At 39.6% G+C, this 17,252-nt stretch overlaps 1 protein-coding gene across 3 annotated transcripts in view; it reads right to left on the reverse strand.

Annotated features, from left to right (window-relative positions):
• The window catches only part of NT5C3A (5'-nucleotidase, cytosolic IIIA), a 42,800-nt gene extending 28,548 nt beyond the window's left edge, over window positions 1–14,252 (reverse strand). The window contains exon 1 of one of the 3 annotated variants that reach the window (XM_060107864.1): window positions 14,036–14,252. In XM_060107864.1, coding sequence (XP_059963847.1) covers window positions 14,036–14,173 — 138 coding nt within the window. In that variant the 5' untranslated portion in view covers window positions 14,174–14,252. The remainder of the gene's footprint in view (window positions 1–14,035) is intronic. The other 2 variants (XM_060107865.1, XM_060107866.1) reach the window with 2 other exon arrangements.
• Between the last annotated feature and the right edge of the window lie 3,000 nt (window positions 14,253–17,252).

A 17,252-nucleotide genomic window follows, 5' to 3' on the forward strand; every position in this document is an offset into this window, starting at 1 on the left:
AGTCATAGAAATATTAATACTTTTTAAAAAAGCTATCATTTGGCAAAGGTCAGAAAAAAAAAAAGATATCTACTCCCAGGAAAACACAGAGCTAGGTACTTAAATATACTGTTGGTGAAAATATAAATTGGTACAACCTTTTCAGAGGGTAACCCCTGGCAGCACATTCAAAAGGCTTTGATCAAGCAATTCCATTTAAACAATCATGGACACGCACACATGCTACAAGAATGTTCACTGATCCATTATTTATCATAACGGAAAGTGAGAAACAATCTAAATGTTCACCAATGAAGAACTTGCTAAATAATTAATGATATTCATATATAATACCAAAGATAATAGTCATTAAAATAAGTATAAGTTTATTATTTAGAAATAAACTAACAAGTTAAACATTGTTTTAACAAGTTAAAAACAATGTTATAGTATGGTCTCATTTTGGGAAAAATGATACTAATAGTTATATGTACAGAAGGAGAAAGGAGTACATTTACTAAAATATGGGGTTTTTTAGGTGGTGAAAATTGCAGAATACTTTTTTTTGCTTATCTAGATTTTCTAATTTTATATCAGCATACACTATACCAGAAATAAAAAGAGAAAGAATCAAAGGGAAAATTAAGTTTAAGATAGGTAAATAATTAAAAATGGAGAAATTCCTTGTAAAAAGCTGGATCTTAATTCAGGTACTCATGAGTCCTTAATCATCAAAGCTCCCCTAAAGCTAAATCAAATGATTAGAAATCCACACCTGTGGACCCCATGAATTAATTTTGAAATATATAATAAATCACATGATCTGTGCTTGTTCTAAGTATACTAGAGGGGACTCAAAAGTGAGTCAAACAGATACAGCTTTATCCTTTATAATAACTCATGTTTCTCATACAATTTTAGTGAAATTAAATCTCAGTAATTGTAAATGATATATGCCAAGCCTCCAAGTGTGCTACCCAGGTCAGCTGAACCATCTACAATTATGACAGCAGGCATGCAGGGATTGGGCTAGGTACTGTATTCTAGAATGCTAGGTACTCAGGTTAAAAACTGTTGCTCAGAATTTGGCATAATGCTGGACATTTCTCATTCCCAATCTTTTTAACTTTAAGAAAGATATATGATAAAACTAGTCATTCAGTTTTTATCTCCAAATCTGAGGGCTCAAATGGAATACTGTTTAGAGATCATTTTTAAATGAATTACTTAATATGAATAATATACTATCTGAGAACATCATGTCTAAAATAAAGTTGGGAAAATAATAGCTTTGTTTATTATATATACTGCATGTATATAATTTCTTTTTTAATCTTAATAACCCAGGTGGATATTAGAATAGTATACTGTTGGAATTCTCCCAGAGTATAATTATTTAAAACAAGTGAAATGAAAAATAACAACCAAAAACAGAACATATTCTAATATAATACCCTGAAGGAAATGGGGCAGGAGAGTTTTTAGGTGAATCTTCTCCACTCTAGAGAACTGGAAACTAAGGCTTACAAAAGTGAAATTTGTCCAGGGCTAAACGATTAGAATGTGGCAGCGCTGAGATCTGAACCAAGGATTTACCAACTACTAAACTCAAACATCTATTACATGACCCCATTCCCTTACAAGATTGTCTAGTGGTCAGATCACAGGTTAACATAACTTGTTAAAGAAAGAAAATACTGTGTATCTTTACTAGATAAACCACAATATTTATATTATGCAGAGAAAAACAGAACAATAATTATGGATCAGTAGACAGAGTTCTTTCTCCTGCCAAAACTAGGAACATGTGACAATATCATGCATGGTACACAGTTGTGCACAAAAGACAAAATAGAATAAAGTATTTAATTAGCTTAGAAAGACAAAATTTTTAAAGATCAGCAATACAACAACACCTTATTAAAGAAGTAATTCTCATTCCCAACTGGAAGCATGCTTTACTCAAAAGCTTCAGAGAGAGCTATAATCAGACTGAATGCTGGCTCTGCTATTTATTAGCCAAGTTCCTAAGCAAATTGATAGAAAATTACAATAATTACCAGCTGTACTGTTTTTTTTTTTTTTTTTTTTTTTTTTTGCAGTACGTGGGCCTCTCACTGTTGTGGCCTCTCCCGTTGCGCAGCACAGGCTCCGGACGCGGCCCAGCCGCTCCGCGGCATGTGGGATCTTCCCGGACCGGGGCACGAACCCGTGTCCCCTGCATTGGCAGGCGGACTCCCAACCACTGCGCCACCAGGGAAGCCCTGTACTGTGTTTTAAGGATTAAATTAGGTAAGCATGCAGGGCACACTTGGACATAAGTAGATACCTCAAAGTTTTAGTTCCTTTTCCCTGGTTACAAGATAACAAGGCAGTACCAAATTAACCCAAATGCAAATCGGTTTCTAATTGTTTTCTAGTTCTAATGCAGTGTAGCCCCCTTTTATCTTAGGGAACTTCAGTGGGTTTCTTTTTTGTAACATTTCACTATGCTTTAAAGCTAGGTTAGGTTCTCAAACTTTTCCTATCTCCCTCTATCAAAATCCATCGAGTGTCTCATTCCCTTAGAGAATGAGAACGCGAGAACGCTAGAACACTAATGGTGTGACTGACAGAGAAGTCAAGATAAACTGACAAACTGTTCATGGGGGAAGGCTGTATAATAATAACATGATGATTTTTTTGATGGCGTATTCGGAACCCAGACTCTGAGTGGGACATTTGGGGTAAGGTAAATGAGAGGGCTGTGCCACGAAAAGGCTTCAGAGGAGATACAACAGAGGCAGGAAGGATGTTGCAGGAACCCACATCATGTTAAACCTCTGACCATCTACTTCCACCTAATTATAAGCAGGAACTTGCCAAACAAATTAAGTAACCCTCCAATCAACTGCTAAACAACTTTGTAATCTATTAGCACCTTGAAAATGAAGAACATATGTTGAAAAAAAGTAGACAAATGGCATTTACATCTATAATGGCAGAATACTGTCATACTTGGTTTAAATTTCATAGGTTAATGGTTTTTAGGAGAGGAAAAAAATTTTCTCTCTATCCTTCTGGATTTTTGCCTGAGATGCCCCGTACTAAAAAGACAGATTAACAGAAAAAAATTTTTTCGTACCTACAAGAGCTCCCACGAAGATATGAGATCCAAAGACAGCCAGGCAATTGAGGCTTATATACCATACTGAGCTAAGGAGAAAGAGGTAGGAGTCTGGGGCTTTAAAGGGGAGGAAGGCAATTCATAGGAAGAGGGGAAGAGCAAACATTTGGTAAACAAATATTTGTCCTGCTATGCAGATTAGTCAGATGAAAAATGTGATCTCTGGTAACAGCTCTCTTCCTGGTACAGGACCCCTTTCTAAATTTTTAGGCAGTTTCGGAGGAGGTAAAAAGCCTTTCCTGAGTCTGCTGAGTCTTGACTGCCTTCAGTGCCAAATAACCCACATACCAAAATGGCACATTTTGGGGTGGCATATTCTGTTCCCCTTCAGGTTTAAGAAATAGATGGTAAACATAAAAGTGCATTAATAAGGAAGGTAAATAGTTTAGAAATGTAGCACCGTGCCATAGAAGAGGGAGAAGTCTGCCACCTGCTGACAGAAAAACAGGATTGTATAATCTCCCTGATCGCTGTTTTTTTTAAAGGGGGAAAACCTATCAGGTAAGGTTCATGACATTAGATTTCAAATTAGTTATTACATGAAGATATAAATTACAACCTATAATTAAAAGAAGAATAAAGATTAAAATAGGATTTCAGATTCTCTGTGTTTTTTTAAAATAAATTTATTTAGTTATTTTTGGCTGCGTTGGGTCTTCGTTGCTGCGCGCGGGCTTTCTCTAGTTGCAGCGAGCGGGGGCTACTCTCCGTTGTGGTGCGCGGGCTTCTCCTTGCAGTGGCTTCCCTTGTGGCGGAGCACGGGCTCTAGGTATGCGGGCTTCAGTAGTTGTGGCGTGCGGGCTCAGTAGTTGTGGCTTGCGGGCTCCATAGAGCACAGGCTCAGTAGTTGTGGCACACGGGCTTAGCTGTTCCACGGCATGTGGGATCTTCCCGCACCAGGGCTCGAACCCGTGTCCCCTGAATTGGCAGGCGGATTCTTAACCAGTGCACCACCAGGGAAGTCCCTTGTATGCTTATTAATTTAATAATAATTATTAATATTAATACATTATTAAATATTATTATTAATTTAATAATTATTTTAAAAACAAGTAAAATAGGAATATATGGAAATGATTTAACATAAATTATAGGGAACATTCAAACTGCTGTGAAAAATTAAGGATAACCCAAAACGCTTGGCAAAATTATAAAATCTGTTGGGGAGGGAAAGTGATTTTCCCTCTATCCTAGGTTCCTGGCTGAGACTCCCCTGTAATAAAAGACAGATTGAGAAAAACAAGTTGAATAACATATACAGTATACTTCCTGTATACATGAGAGATACCCAGGAAAACTGAGTTAACTCTCAAAATGGCCCAAGCCATCGCCTTAAATACCATCTCTAGCTAAAGACAAAAGATGCTGGGCAGGGGAAAGCCAGGTTTTCAGGCAAAGCTCAGTAAATGAGGGTATGGTTGTCATGTGGAGTTAAGACCTTTAAGAGTTTCTATAGATTCAGCTGTTGCCCTCTTTCTGACAGAGAGAGGTAGACACCCCTACAAATGGAGATTTCCCTTATAAGTGTAAATTGTTCTTATCAAAGGGTAACTTCTGCTTGCTTTTCAGAGTTTCTCTTGTGTCAGCTGTTTTTTTTTTTAAAAACTAATCAGCCTAAAATAATCCTTAATGCCATGGAGGCATATTTTGCGGTTACAAATTCTGCTCCCTTTCAAATCCTGTAGATTTCACCTCTGCAATCCTCTTTCTGTTCTCCTCTTCCAACTGTTCCCACAGCAGTCTAGAGAGCATAGTCATTCTCTTTACTCCAGGCTTATTTTAATTCCTGCTCATCCAGAGTGGCAGGTTTGCCACCCCAAGGTGTACCTCTTTGGCATAAAGATTATTTTGAGATGATTATTTCAAAGAAACAGCAGACACAGGAGGAGCTCTGAAAACAGAGTAGAAATTACCTTTTTGTAATGGAAATTTACATTTATGAAGGACATCTCCATTTGTGTGTCTCCCTTTGTACCAGGAAGAGAAGATGAGTAAAGCACAAGAAACATATTAATGGAGAATGAACTTAAATTTGTGTATCAACCCTAGGTCAGGCTTGCCATACTCTTCTTCTGCTGCAACTCTTAACAGGCTCCCACACCGTTCTTTTGTCTTTAGCTTTAGATGGTATAATTCTAAGGCATCCAGAAGTTACTCATTTTCCCCTGGTATCGCCCATGTGTACATGTTAATGAACTTCTGTTTGTTTTTCTCTTATTAGTTTGTCTTGTTATGGGGTCCCCAGTGGAGAATTTAGAAAGGTGGAGGGAAAATTATTTTTTCCTCCCCTATACCTCTCTCCTCCTGGTCCTAGTAATGCTAATTCAGTGTACCTCATCTACCAGGTTATTCATACTAAAATGCATTCCAGATCTTATTTATTTTAGAAAAACAAACTCAAAGGCTCTTTAGCAAATTAATTACAAACACCTGATAATAAAGATGCTTCTACAATGTGGTCCCAACACTTTTTATAATGTTATTGGTTTTAACTAACCAGTTTTTAAAAATATATAAAAATATATAAAATACATGCTCATGTTCTTTCAAACAGTATGAAACGTTAAAGGATGAAAAAGTTGAAGGCTTCCTCCACAGTCTCATCCTCCCAAGTTTGACTCTCACCAGCAACAACTATAAACAGCTTCTAATATAGTTTTTCAAGAATTTCTAATAACAAGCATAAACATGTGTATCTCTTTTGGAACCACAACTGTCCTCCAACTTGCTATTTTCCCCCTCGTTTGAGTTTTTGTTTTTTAATTTAATTTAATTTATTTTTTTATACAGCAGGTTCTTATTAGTAATCCATTTTATACACATCAGTGTATACATGTCAATCCCAATCACCTGATTCATCACACACACCCCCGCAACCGCTCTCCCCCCTTGGTGTCCATATGTTTGTTCTCTACATCTGTGTCTCTATTTCTGCCCTGCAAACTGTATCATCTGTACCATTTTTATAGATTCCACATATATGCATTGATATACGATATTTGTTTTTCTCTTTCTTACTTCACTCTGTATGACAGTCTCTAGGTCCATCCATGTCTCTACAAATGACCCAATTTTGTTCCTTTTTATGGTTGAGTAATATTCCACTGTATATATGCACCACATCTTCTTTATCCATTCGTCTGTCGATGGGCATTTAGGTTGCTTCCATGACCTGGCTATTGTAAACAGTGCTGCAATGAACATTGGGGTGCATGTGTCTTTTTGAATTATGGTTTTCTCTGGGTATATGCCCAGTAGTGGGATTGCTGGGTCATATGGTAATTCTATTTTTAGTTTTTTAAGGAATCCATACTGTTCTCCATAGTGGCTGTATCAATTTACATTCCTACCAACAGCACAAGAGGGTTCCCTTTTCTCCACACCCTCTCCAGCATATATTGTTTGTAGATTTTCTGATGATGCCCATTCTAACTGGTGTGAGGTGATACCTCATTGTAGTTTTGATTTGCATTTCTCTAATAATTAGTGATGTTGAGCAGCTTTTCATGTGCCTCTTGGCCAACTCGTTTGAGCTTTTTAAAATGTTAACTCATGCAGATTTACTTTTTTGTTTCCAAAGCTGCACAATATTTTATTATACAAATGCACCATAATTTAACCATGCACTATTATTTATTTAACCAATGTATACCACCTCCAGAGTAAATGAAAGTGCCCATTTTTCTACATCCTCATCACTCTGCTTTCTCTTCTTCACACAGTAATTTCTGGCAGCCCCAACTTTCACTATTTGTGAGCACAAGACTTGGAAGTCTTGTGACTTGTAAAATTTGTAATTTTGCTGAAGGCAAGAATTTGAATTGTTTACTTCAATGGTTCTCAAACTTTTGCAAGCCTCAGAATCACAGGTGGGGGGGTGGGGGGGGTGGGAGGGGTGGGAGGGGAGCTTGTTAAATGAAGAAAGTAAAAGGATCTAAGGATATGACAGCTTTAAGCCAGAAAACAAAATTCTTGAATAAATTAAAAATATTAGTATCTGGTTCAAGGGTGGCTCTGTCTGTCATGTAAATGAATTCACAACAAAAGGAATAACCAAAAAAAAAAAAATTTGTAAAGCTAAAACTTTTTCAGGAACTATCCTAGCTAATATAAAAATGGCTCACTAGGGCTTCCCTGGTGGCGCAGTGGTTGAGAGTCCACCTGCCAATGCAGGGCACAAGGGTTCGTGCCCCGGTCCGGGAAGATCCCACATGCCGCGGAGCGGCTGGGCCCATGAACCATGGCCGCTGAGTCTGCGCTTCCGGAGCCTGTGCTCCGCCACGGGAGAGGCCACAACAGTGAGAGGCCTATGTACCACAAAAAAAAAAAAAAAAAAAAAAAAAAAAAAGGCTCACTAGATAAGAGATCACACTTTTCACTGAAGTTGAAAATGTGGTTAACTTGCTGCATGAGGATAACACACAGGAAACATGACAAATGTGCTTTGAAAAGACAAAGTCATATGCCTGGTAGAAACATTTCCATACTTCCAAATTTGGAGATTCAAGATGACCTTGGATATTTTCTTTGCCAAAGTTAAGATTTTAATGTATTTTCCTGATTTGACAATATATTTTATTCAAATTGGACTAATCATGATTGCTACCCCTCAAATACCACATCCATCGAACATTACCCAATGTCATCTCCTGTTCCTTTGAAGTCCACAAAGCCTTCTGTTAATCTCTCTCTCAAGACATTTATATTCATTCATTCTAGAAGTACTGTTAGGACTTTAGTGTTTAAGCTAGTTGTGACACACTTGGGAGATTAGCTTCTAAATCTCATTAGCATGTATGATGGCAGTGGCCATGTGCAGGAGCTATTTAAGATCTAGATATTTCAGGTGTGAATGAATAAATCTTTACTCTTGGGGTGGACAGAAGATCAAAGCTATTCAGAATTTGTATTCTCTACTGCTGTATTACCAAATACTTGGAATAGTTGGAATGCTCTATCTTTCTACCAGCCTACTGACCACTGGTAATATTATATTATATACAGGTGTTTTCATTTGATTAAATATTGAATATTTATTGAATAGTCAATGATATGAAAAAAGAACAGGCACTGTGGTGTGGCATGGTAGACTGGTAATTACCTAATACACACCCTCCTCTTCTTCTTACTAATAGAATCTCAATTTTGTCAGAGGGTGGCAAGTTGCTCAATCAAAAAAAAAAAATCCTCAGCTTCACTTACAGTTAGGATGACCATACGACACTGTTCCCTCCAGTGACATGCAAGAAGAAAGTTTTGCTTATTAAATAAGTATTCTCCTCCCTACTTCCTCCTTTCTGCTGCCTGGAAGATGGAGATGTTGGCCAGGACTACAACAGCCACCTTGTGACCATGAGAAAAGCCAAGGACATTTCAAAGACCTCTTCATATCCTTGTACCCTCTAATTAACACCAGCAACTGCCTATTTTTTGGACTTCTCGTTACACTAAAAAAATAAAATCTGTACTGTTTAATAAAGCCACTGATTTGGGGTCTCTGTTTCTCTTAGTCAAGTACAATTAATAAAAAAGGATGACAAAGAACTATGCACCAATCCAGACTCTTCAAGAATATACATTACAGTAAACAATGTAAGAGAGTACATAAATTGCAAAATTATGAGAAATCATCAGGAAATGCCATAGGAGTTCAGGGAATATGCTTCACAGAACAAATCAAGAACTCAAAACAGGTGCAAAAAGGTCATAAATTTCTGTACTGATATAAATTAGATGAAAGTTGAGTTATAGAAATATTTTAAAAGCCTATGTGATAGTGTTGATCCACTAAAGCAGCTGTTTGAATCTTGGTTTTCCCCCCTCCCTTTTCTAAATATATCTAAATACAGACTCAATAGTGGGCTTTCCACTTAGAATAGTACCCAGAAAACATTTGATGTTATCTTTAGAAGAAAGGAAGAAGTTTTTGTTAGAAGTTTATCTCCAGGAAGGAAACACACTGAAGTTTCAAAAACAGCACCAGCTATTTAAGGAATAACTGCTGATGTTCACAAGGAAGCCATAAATACTTGAGATGTGTTTAAATTAGAAATGACAATTTTAACTGGTTGGGGAACTTCCAGTGACAGTTCCATCTCTCCTATTCCTGCTGTCCAAATAAGTTCCACCCTCTTTGTTGCTCTTTAGGGAATAGTGTTGAGACTACACATTTGTTCTGGTTTTGTGCTTCCATTTTATTTCATTTGTTAGATACTTCTACCTTGGGAGAATTCCCCACCCCCAAATTTATAGAGATATAACTCTATAAATATACATAAATTGTATTTATACAATATATACATATACATATGTCACTGTATAAATTTAAGGTATACAGCATAATGATTTGACATACATATATTGTGAAATGATTTCTGCAATAAGTTTACTTAGCATCCATCATCTCATACAGATACAATAAGAAATCCAAAAAAAAAAAGTCTCTGTTTGTGATGAGAACTTTTAGGATTTAATTTCTTAGCAGCCTTCCTATATATCCTACACCAGTATTAGCTATAGTCATTACGTTGTACATTATAACCCTAGTACTTATCTTATAACTAAGTTTGTACCTTTAACAAAGGATATGAGAAGAACTGAATAAGATTAAACCATCTCATCTTTTTTTGGAATTAGTTTTCTATTGGAGAAAAATAAGTAATCTGCTGGTAAAAAGTAAAACCAGAATATATTCTGGTAATACAAAATAAACAAAAAAGAAAACAGTTGGTATATAAAAATTGGAAAGAGGTGTCATTTAGTAGGAGAAATTAAGTCAACTGGACAGAAGTAAAGAACAAAGTAAGTAGACACAGTTAGTGCAGGGCTGAAAATAAGACACAATCTAAATTAAAATATGCAGAAATAAATGGATGCTATAAATCAGTGAGTAGTACAGTCGGCCATCCATATCTGTCAGTTCCACATCAGCGATTCAACCAACAAAGGACTGAAAATATGTGGGGGAAAAAATTCCAGAAAGTTCCAAAAAGCAAAACTTGAATTTGCTTCTTACTGGCAACAATTTACATAGCACTTACATTGTATTTACAACTATTTACATTGTATTAGGTATTAGAGATAATCTAGAGATGATTTAAAGTATATAGGAGGTTGTGTATAGGTTATAAGTAAATACTACAGCATCTTATAAAAGGGTCTTGAGCATCCTGGACTTTGGTATCCAAGCGGGTCCTGGAACCAATCCCCCATGGATAGCGAGGGGCTACTATTCACTCTTAGCGAGAGGGATGTTCCTTATTCCTTTAAAAAGGCATCTGTCCACCTGTGTTCTCTATTCCCTACCTTCCTATCTCCTCTGGAACTCAGCTTGATTTTCCTTCTCCCGCTCTCTCTTTTTTTTTTTTTGGCCAAGCTGTGGGGCTTGGGAGATCTTAGTTCCCCAACCAGGGACTGAACCCAGACCATGGCAGCCGAGTGCTAACCACTGGACCACCAGGGAACTCCGTTCCTCCTCTCTCACTTCTTTAAGCACTCGTTTTTCACTGCCATTCTGCCTGCCAACATGGTCACGGGCCAACCATTCAGAACCAAAACCAAACCAAACGTATACTGACGGCACAAGTATTTTTGTACTCGACAATCACTTTCTGGTCTTCTTCACTGCACTGTTCTTCTAGCGGCTGTCCAACCCACAAGGCTTTCAGTCAATTTTTGATCTGGGCAGACTGACCCTTCTGCCTCTGCCACTTCTTTTGGAAACATGTCCTGTCACCCCATCTCTGAGATCTGTTTTCTTTACTGAACACCCACTATATGTCGGTATTCTAAGTTTTCTTTTTTCATTTTGCTGCAAAGTTATGGGTGAGAAATTATTATCATTTCCACTATTACTGCCAAGAGGCTAGACACTTGAGAAAGTAGTTTCTAGTCCCAGTTTATCTTCGCAACTCCAGCACTACATTTTCAGTTGCTGTTGCTAATAATAACAGGTAATGTATATACTATATATTACTATGGGCCAATATATGGCAACAAATGCTTTTCTAAGCACTTTACTTATTTTAACTAATTTATGGACATTTCTACTTGGCTAAACAGGACAAAGTGAACTTATTGTTCCACATTGTCCCTGCCTCCTCTTTCTTTCCCCCTTTCTATCTTGGCTAATAATGTAGCCAGTATCACCATTTAGCTTGTAATCCCCCCCACCCCGGTGATTAATCTCTTTATTTAATGATCATAAATAATGATAAGCTCACAAATGATAGCAATTATGTCCACTGTGTTATTTCATGTAATCTTCACAACTATCCCATGAAGTAGGTAGTATTATCATCTTCCAATTAATAGATGAAGAAACAGACTCAGAGGAGTTAAATAACTTACCCAAGATCACACAGCTTGATAAATGAGAAAGCCTACATTCAAAGCGAGGTCTGTATGAGTCCAGAGTTTGTAGTACCACTAAGTCCTGTTGATTTTACCTCTGAAATGTTTATCCTCTGGTCGCTTGTTTCCTAGTCTAGACCCTAATCATCTTTCACAATGAATACTGCCAACAACCTCCTAAATTATTTCCTTCTTTCCAGGCTCTCCCCTTTCACCCTATCTTGTCTAAGTGATCTGTATAAAATATAGTTTTGAACATGCAACTATCCTGTTTAAAAACCATTCATGGCCCCCTATTGCCTACAAGATAAAGGGCAAAGCCTTTAGAATGGCTTTACAAGATCCCTTTACAATTTGGCCTCTTTGCCCACATTCCCCATCTCTTCCTTCCAAATACACATCTGTGGCTTCCTGGTGTCGCAGTAGTTAAGAATCCGCCTACCGGGCTTCCCTGGTGGCGCAGTGGTTAAGAATCTGCCTGCCAATGCAGGGGACACGGGTTCGTGCCCCGGTCCGGGAAGATCCCACATGCCGCGGAGCGGCTAGGCCCATGAACCACAACTACTGAGCCTGAGCATCTGGAGCCTGTGCTCCACAACGGGAGAGGCTGCGACAGTGAGAGGCCCGCGCACCGCGATGAAAAGTGGCCCCCGCTCTCCGCAACTGGAGAAAGCACTCGCACAGAAATGAAGACCCAACACAGCCAAAAATAAATATTAAATAAATAAATAAAAGAATCCACCTACCAATGCAGGGGACAGGGGTTCGACCCCTGGTCCAGGAAGATCCCACATGCTGCGGAGCAACTAAGCCCGTGTGCCACAACTACTGAGCCTGCGCTCTAGAGCTTGCGAGCCACAACTACTGAGCCCACGTGTCACAACTACTGAAGCCCACCCTCCTTAGAGCCCATGCTCCACAACAAGAGAAGCCACCACAATGAGAAGCCCGCGCACCACAACCAAGAGTAGCCCTTGCTCGCCGCAACTAGAGAAAACCCGCGCGCAGCAACGAAGACCCAACGCAGCCAAAAATAAATAAATAAACAAATAAACAAAAACAAATACACATCTGTACATTATGCTGTAGCCACAATACTACTTGTCCCTATGCCTGAATTAATATAACGTATCATGTATATATAAAGGTTGACTGATTTCTATACTACAAACAATGGGCCTTAATTATTTTCACAAAGATGGCAAACTGTTCTTATAATAGCTTCATTGTGGATTTTGTGAAAGCATTGATTTTTACCTCTACCTGGTTTAGAGGAGAAGTGATAGACTAATCCACAGTCTAAGTACATACAAGAAGGTATGGCAATGTGGGGTTTTTCCCCACATTTGTATTATACATTTTTGGTTTGGAACAAAAGGAAGCCACCAAAGTTTTCTATGCAGGACAGCAACATAAACAAAATGAAATTTTTGAGATAAAAACATTTGCTGCTATGAGTACAGAGATGGAGAAAGACTATGTAATAATAATCTAAGACTAATTTAACCGTACCTACCAATAAACAAAACTATTGGCATATGAGATATGTGGGAATTAACATTTTTTTAAACTTTTAATTATGGAATAATATTTCTGTATTCAACCTAGGGCCAACAGCAAACAACGGGACAAAAAGTTTCTTTGATCAATTATGATCAAATATGATTGGGCTAAGTATTCTAACATGAACCTAAAATGATATTATTTAGTACAGCGGTAAATTGTCAACTGACTTGTTAAAAATACTTGACCCCAGAAGTTCACGCGTGTAGTGCCTCATCCGGAGTATACACGGGATTCTTCACTCCAGGAAGTATATTAGAATGCAACTCACTGAGAAAACTGTCTTGACGAGTGGGCTCTAATTAAAAAACAAAAACCTAAAAAAATCCCTAACTTTGGAGAAAATATTGCTTATAATGTACCTCAAGTGGAATTCTTCAAACACTGTCTTACAATAAAATTGGAAATAAATTTCTAAAACGTTATGTAAGAGGCTTGCGGGGAAAAAATGAACACGAAGGTTCATCCCGGCAGTTTGAGACAAGAAGGAATAACATTCAAATACAAAATAAACCATTTTGAACTCCAGCTGGGTTAAATGGCATTCCTTTAATTAACCACTGAGAAGTTACACCTTGTCATAATCAAACTCATCCTAGCCACGGTGCAAAAAAAAAAAAAAAAAAACCCTGATCAAAATGGGATTGTTGCAACGGTTTGACGCGGGATGAGGGAAGGAGAAATCTGCCCAGAAACGTCCGTTTATTTCTCGAAAAAACGGGTTTTTGCAGCGGGAGGCAGCTTGTTTCCGAATCACCTATTTTGCTGCTTTTGTTTCAAATGGAGACATAACAAAGCCCATGGGAAGCCGAGCGCTGCCGTCGAGGTCACCTGGCCGCGGGGTGGCCGCACGCGGGGCGAACGGCTCCCCTGTGGGTCCCTCTCATTCCAGCAGCGGTGGGCACCGTTAGGCGAGGCCGGACGGACCACCCGCGGCCCCCTAAGCGCTCCGTAGCGAAGAGCCCCCATACTCACCATCTCGATGATCTTGGTCTTTCGGCCCGTCTTTCTCTTCAAGGTGAAAATGTACTGGGCCAGCACCGCCCCCGCCACGACGGCGCACACGCTGGCGCTCGCTACCGCGCCCACCCTCGCCACTGCGGATCGGTCCATGGACGGGACCTCCTGCGCCTCGCGTTCCAAGAAAAGAGGTCACTATGTGGCTGCGGGCCTCGGAAGCGCCAGCCAGTGAAGAAGCCCCGACGCCCCGCCCTGCTTGCATGAGCCCCGCCCCCAGTAAAGCCCCACCCACGAGCGCCCAGCGGCGGGAAGACGGAGGGAGGAGGAGGGACTAGCCTGCGTGGGCGGCCAAGGTGGGGAAGCGGATCTTCTCAGAACCTGGGTCCGAGAGACTGAGGACAGAAAAGGGGACTTGGAATTAATTCTCTCTCTCTCTGCTAATGAGGACCAGGCAGTGGTTCATTCCAGCCCCGCCCAGTAGAGATCTGATTCTAACCATCACTCAGAAAATATCCTCCGCCTTCCACCCGCCTCTGACGCTCAGGACTACAACCCCCAGAAGGCATGCGGGCTCAGCTATGTGACTTGCGCAGTAGCTTGGCTGTAAAATGCTCTGACTGCAGGGTGCAGCGAAGAAAACAAGGGAGTAAAAAGGCGACCTACAGAATGTGAGAAAATATTTGCAAACCGTTTATCTGATAAGGGGTTAGTATCCAGATTGTTAAAAAATTGTCAATAACAAAAAACAACCCTATTAAAAACTAGGCAAAAGCCTCAAATAGACAATTGGCCAAGAAGCTTACGAAAAGATACTCGATATCACTAATCAGGAAAATGCGAATCAAACCCACAATGACATATCACCTCACACGTTAGGACAACCATTGTCAAAAAAACAAAAGTGTTGGTGAGGATGTGGAGAATTGGAACCCTTGTGCACTGTTGGGGAAATGTAAATTGCTGCCGCCACCGTGGAAAAAGTGTGGAGGTTCCTCAAAAAATTAAAAATAGAATTACCATATGATCCAGTAATCCCATGTCAGGGTATATATCCAAAAGAACTGAAAGTAGGTACTCAAAGAAATTTCAGCCCTCTTATATTCATTGCAACACTATGTATAATAGCCAAGATGTGGAAACAACCTAAATGTCCATCAAAAGATGAATGGATAAAGAAATGTGGTATGTACATCAAATGGAGTACTATTCAGCCTTTAAAAAGCGGGAAATTCCGCAGTATTTGACAACATGGATGAATCTTGAAGACATCATGCTAAAGTAAGTTAAATAAGCCAGTCTCACACACACACACACACACACACACACACACACACACACACACACACAGAAGTACTGCATTAGTCTGCTTATGTGATTAGTCACTCTTAGAAACAGAAAGTAGAATGGTGGTTGTGGGGTCTGGGGAAGAGAAATATCGTTCAACTGAGTATTGAGTTTCAGTTTTGCAAGATGAAAAACTTCTAGAAAGCTGCTGCAAAACTATGTGCCTATATACTACTGTACTGTACCTTATTTATTTATTTATTTGCGGTATGCAGGTCTCTCACTGTTGTGGCCTCTCCCATTGCGGAGCACAGGCTCCGGACGCGCAGGCTCAGCGGCCATGGCTCACGGGCCCAGCCGCTCCGCGGCATGTGGGATCTTCCCGGACCTTGGCACGAACCCGTGTCCCCTGCATCGGCAGGCGGACTGTCAACCACTGCGCCACCAGGGAAGCCCTACTGTATTGTACCTTTAAAAATTGTTATGTTGGTAAATTTTATATTATGCGTTTTATGCCACACACATAAAAACTTGCTATGGCAACACAGCACAGTTGGCTTGAAGTTAGGCTGGAACAAATAGGTGTTCGTCCTTTTTCTGCTACATCTCAGTCAGTCATCACCTCTTCAATCATTTTCTCTTTGTGAGTAGCAGGACTTGTTCTCACCTTCCTGGTCTCTTTCAAGGGACGGATGCAGTTTCCTCTGCTTTTCTCTGGGGATGACAGGAAGGGAATGCAGTGGAACTACTTGTGGGGGTGAATCACGCCAACTCTGTGATGCTACTTGCTGAGGTGCTCTCTTTGCCCAGGACATGGAAGAAGTTGGAGCAGGAGAATAAGAGCGAGCAGTAAGGGTTGTTTTCTCTGCATCCTCTGCTCTTGCTCTAGTCATTCCAGCCCTGGGACCCTGGCAGGTGTTCTGCTTAAAGGGAAATTTGTGGAGAGTTCTTAGAAAGGTGGGATAGAGCTCACCTGAGCAGGCATCTGGTAAGAAAACAAGTCTGGAATTAACCACTGGGTGCATGAATGCCTTTTGCAGAACTGGGAAACACATGGTGGCTACTATCAGTCCATATGTTTGGTTTCTCTCTTGTTGTTTTTAACTTTTTATGTATGTAAACCTTTGTTTTTCAGTAAATTATTGTCTACAATGATACATGATGCCACTTGGGACAGCAGGAACCATGGGAAAAATATGCAGGAATTTGATGTAAATTTATGAATTTTGCTATGCACGACCTTACACTTTGCTCTGGTAGGATAATTGACTTGGCCTTGGTTTGAAGTAGTTAAGTAGTATTCTTGTGAAGAAGAGCCATTTGTTGGATGTAGGTTTAAGATCTCCTCACATTCACACTCCTGTTAAAAATTAAAACAATGTAAAGCAAAACTAAAAACACACCACTGACACCTGCTCTCTTCATTTCTTTGGATATTAAGTTGTGGGATGGTGACAGCATACAAGGAACTAAAGAGCAGGAAGTAGGCAGAAGCTAGCTTCTGCCATTAGCTGTGCTTAGAGAAGTAATGTCATATCTCTAGGCTTTGCTTTCTTATCCTGCAAAAGGAAAAAACCAAATGATTTTGGACACCTTTTAGCTATAAAAGCTCTTTGATTAGAAAGTAATGGTCTTTTTCATGCCTTGGAACTTGGCAGAGGTCCTAGGAAAAAGAAGAGGGAAGTCCTGCTATAAAGAAACATCCACCTAAGGCAATCAAGTGTCAGTTCAACCAGTGCTTCTCAAGTGTTGGGGTGAATGTGAACCACCTGGGGATGTTGTTTGGGGTGAGGCCAAGATTCCACATTTCTAACAAGCTCTTGGGTGTTGCTGATGCTCCTCGTCTGGGCACTACACTTTCAGTAGCAAGGAACTAAATTGTGATTGGGGGCTTTAAGAGACTTTAAGGAGTTAACAAATGGAGGGAGGGGTAGCTAAAGAGAATTGA

Source organism: Mesoplodon densirostris, chromosome 9 (assembly GCF_025265405.1).
Source record: "Mesoplodon densirostris isolate mMesDen1 chromosome 9, mMesDen1 primary haplotype, whole genome shotgun sequence".
In the NCBI taxonomy this organism is placed as follows: domain Eukaryota; kingdom Metazoa; phylum Chordata; class Mammalia; order Artiodactyla; family Ziphiidae; genus Mesoplodon; species Mesoplodon densirostris.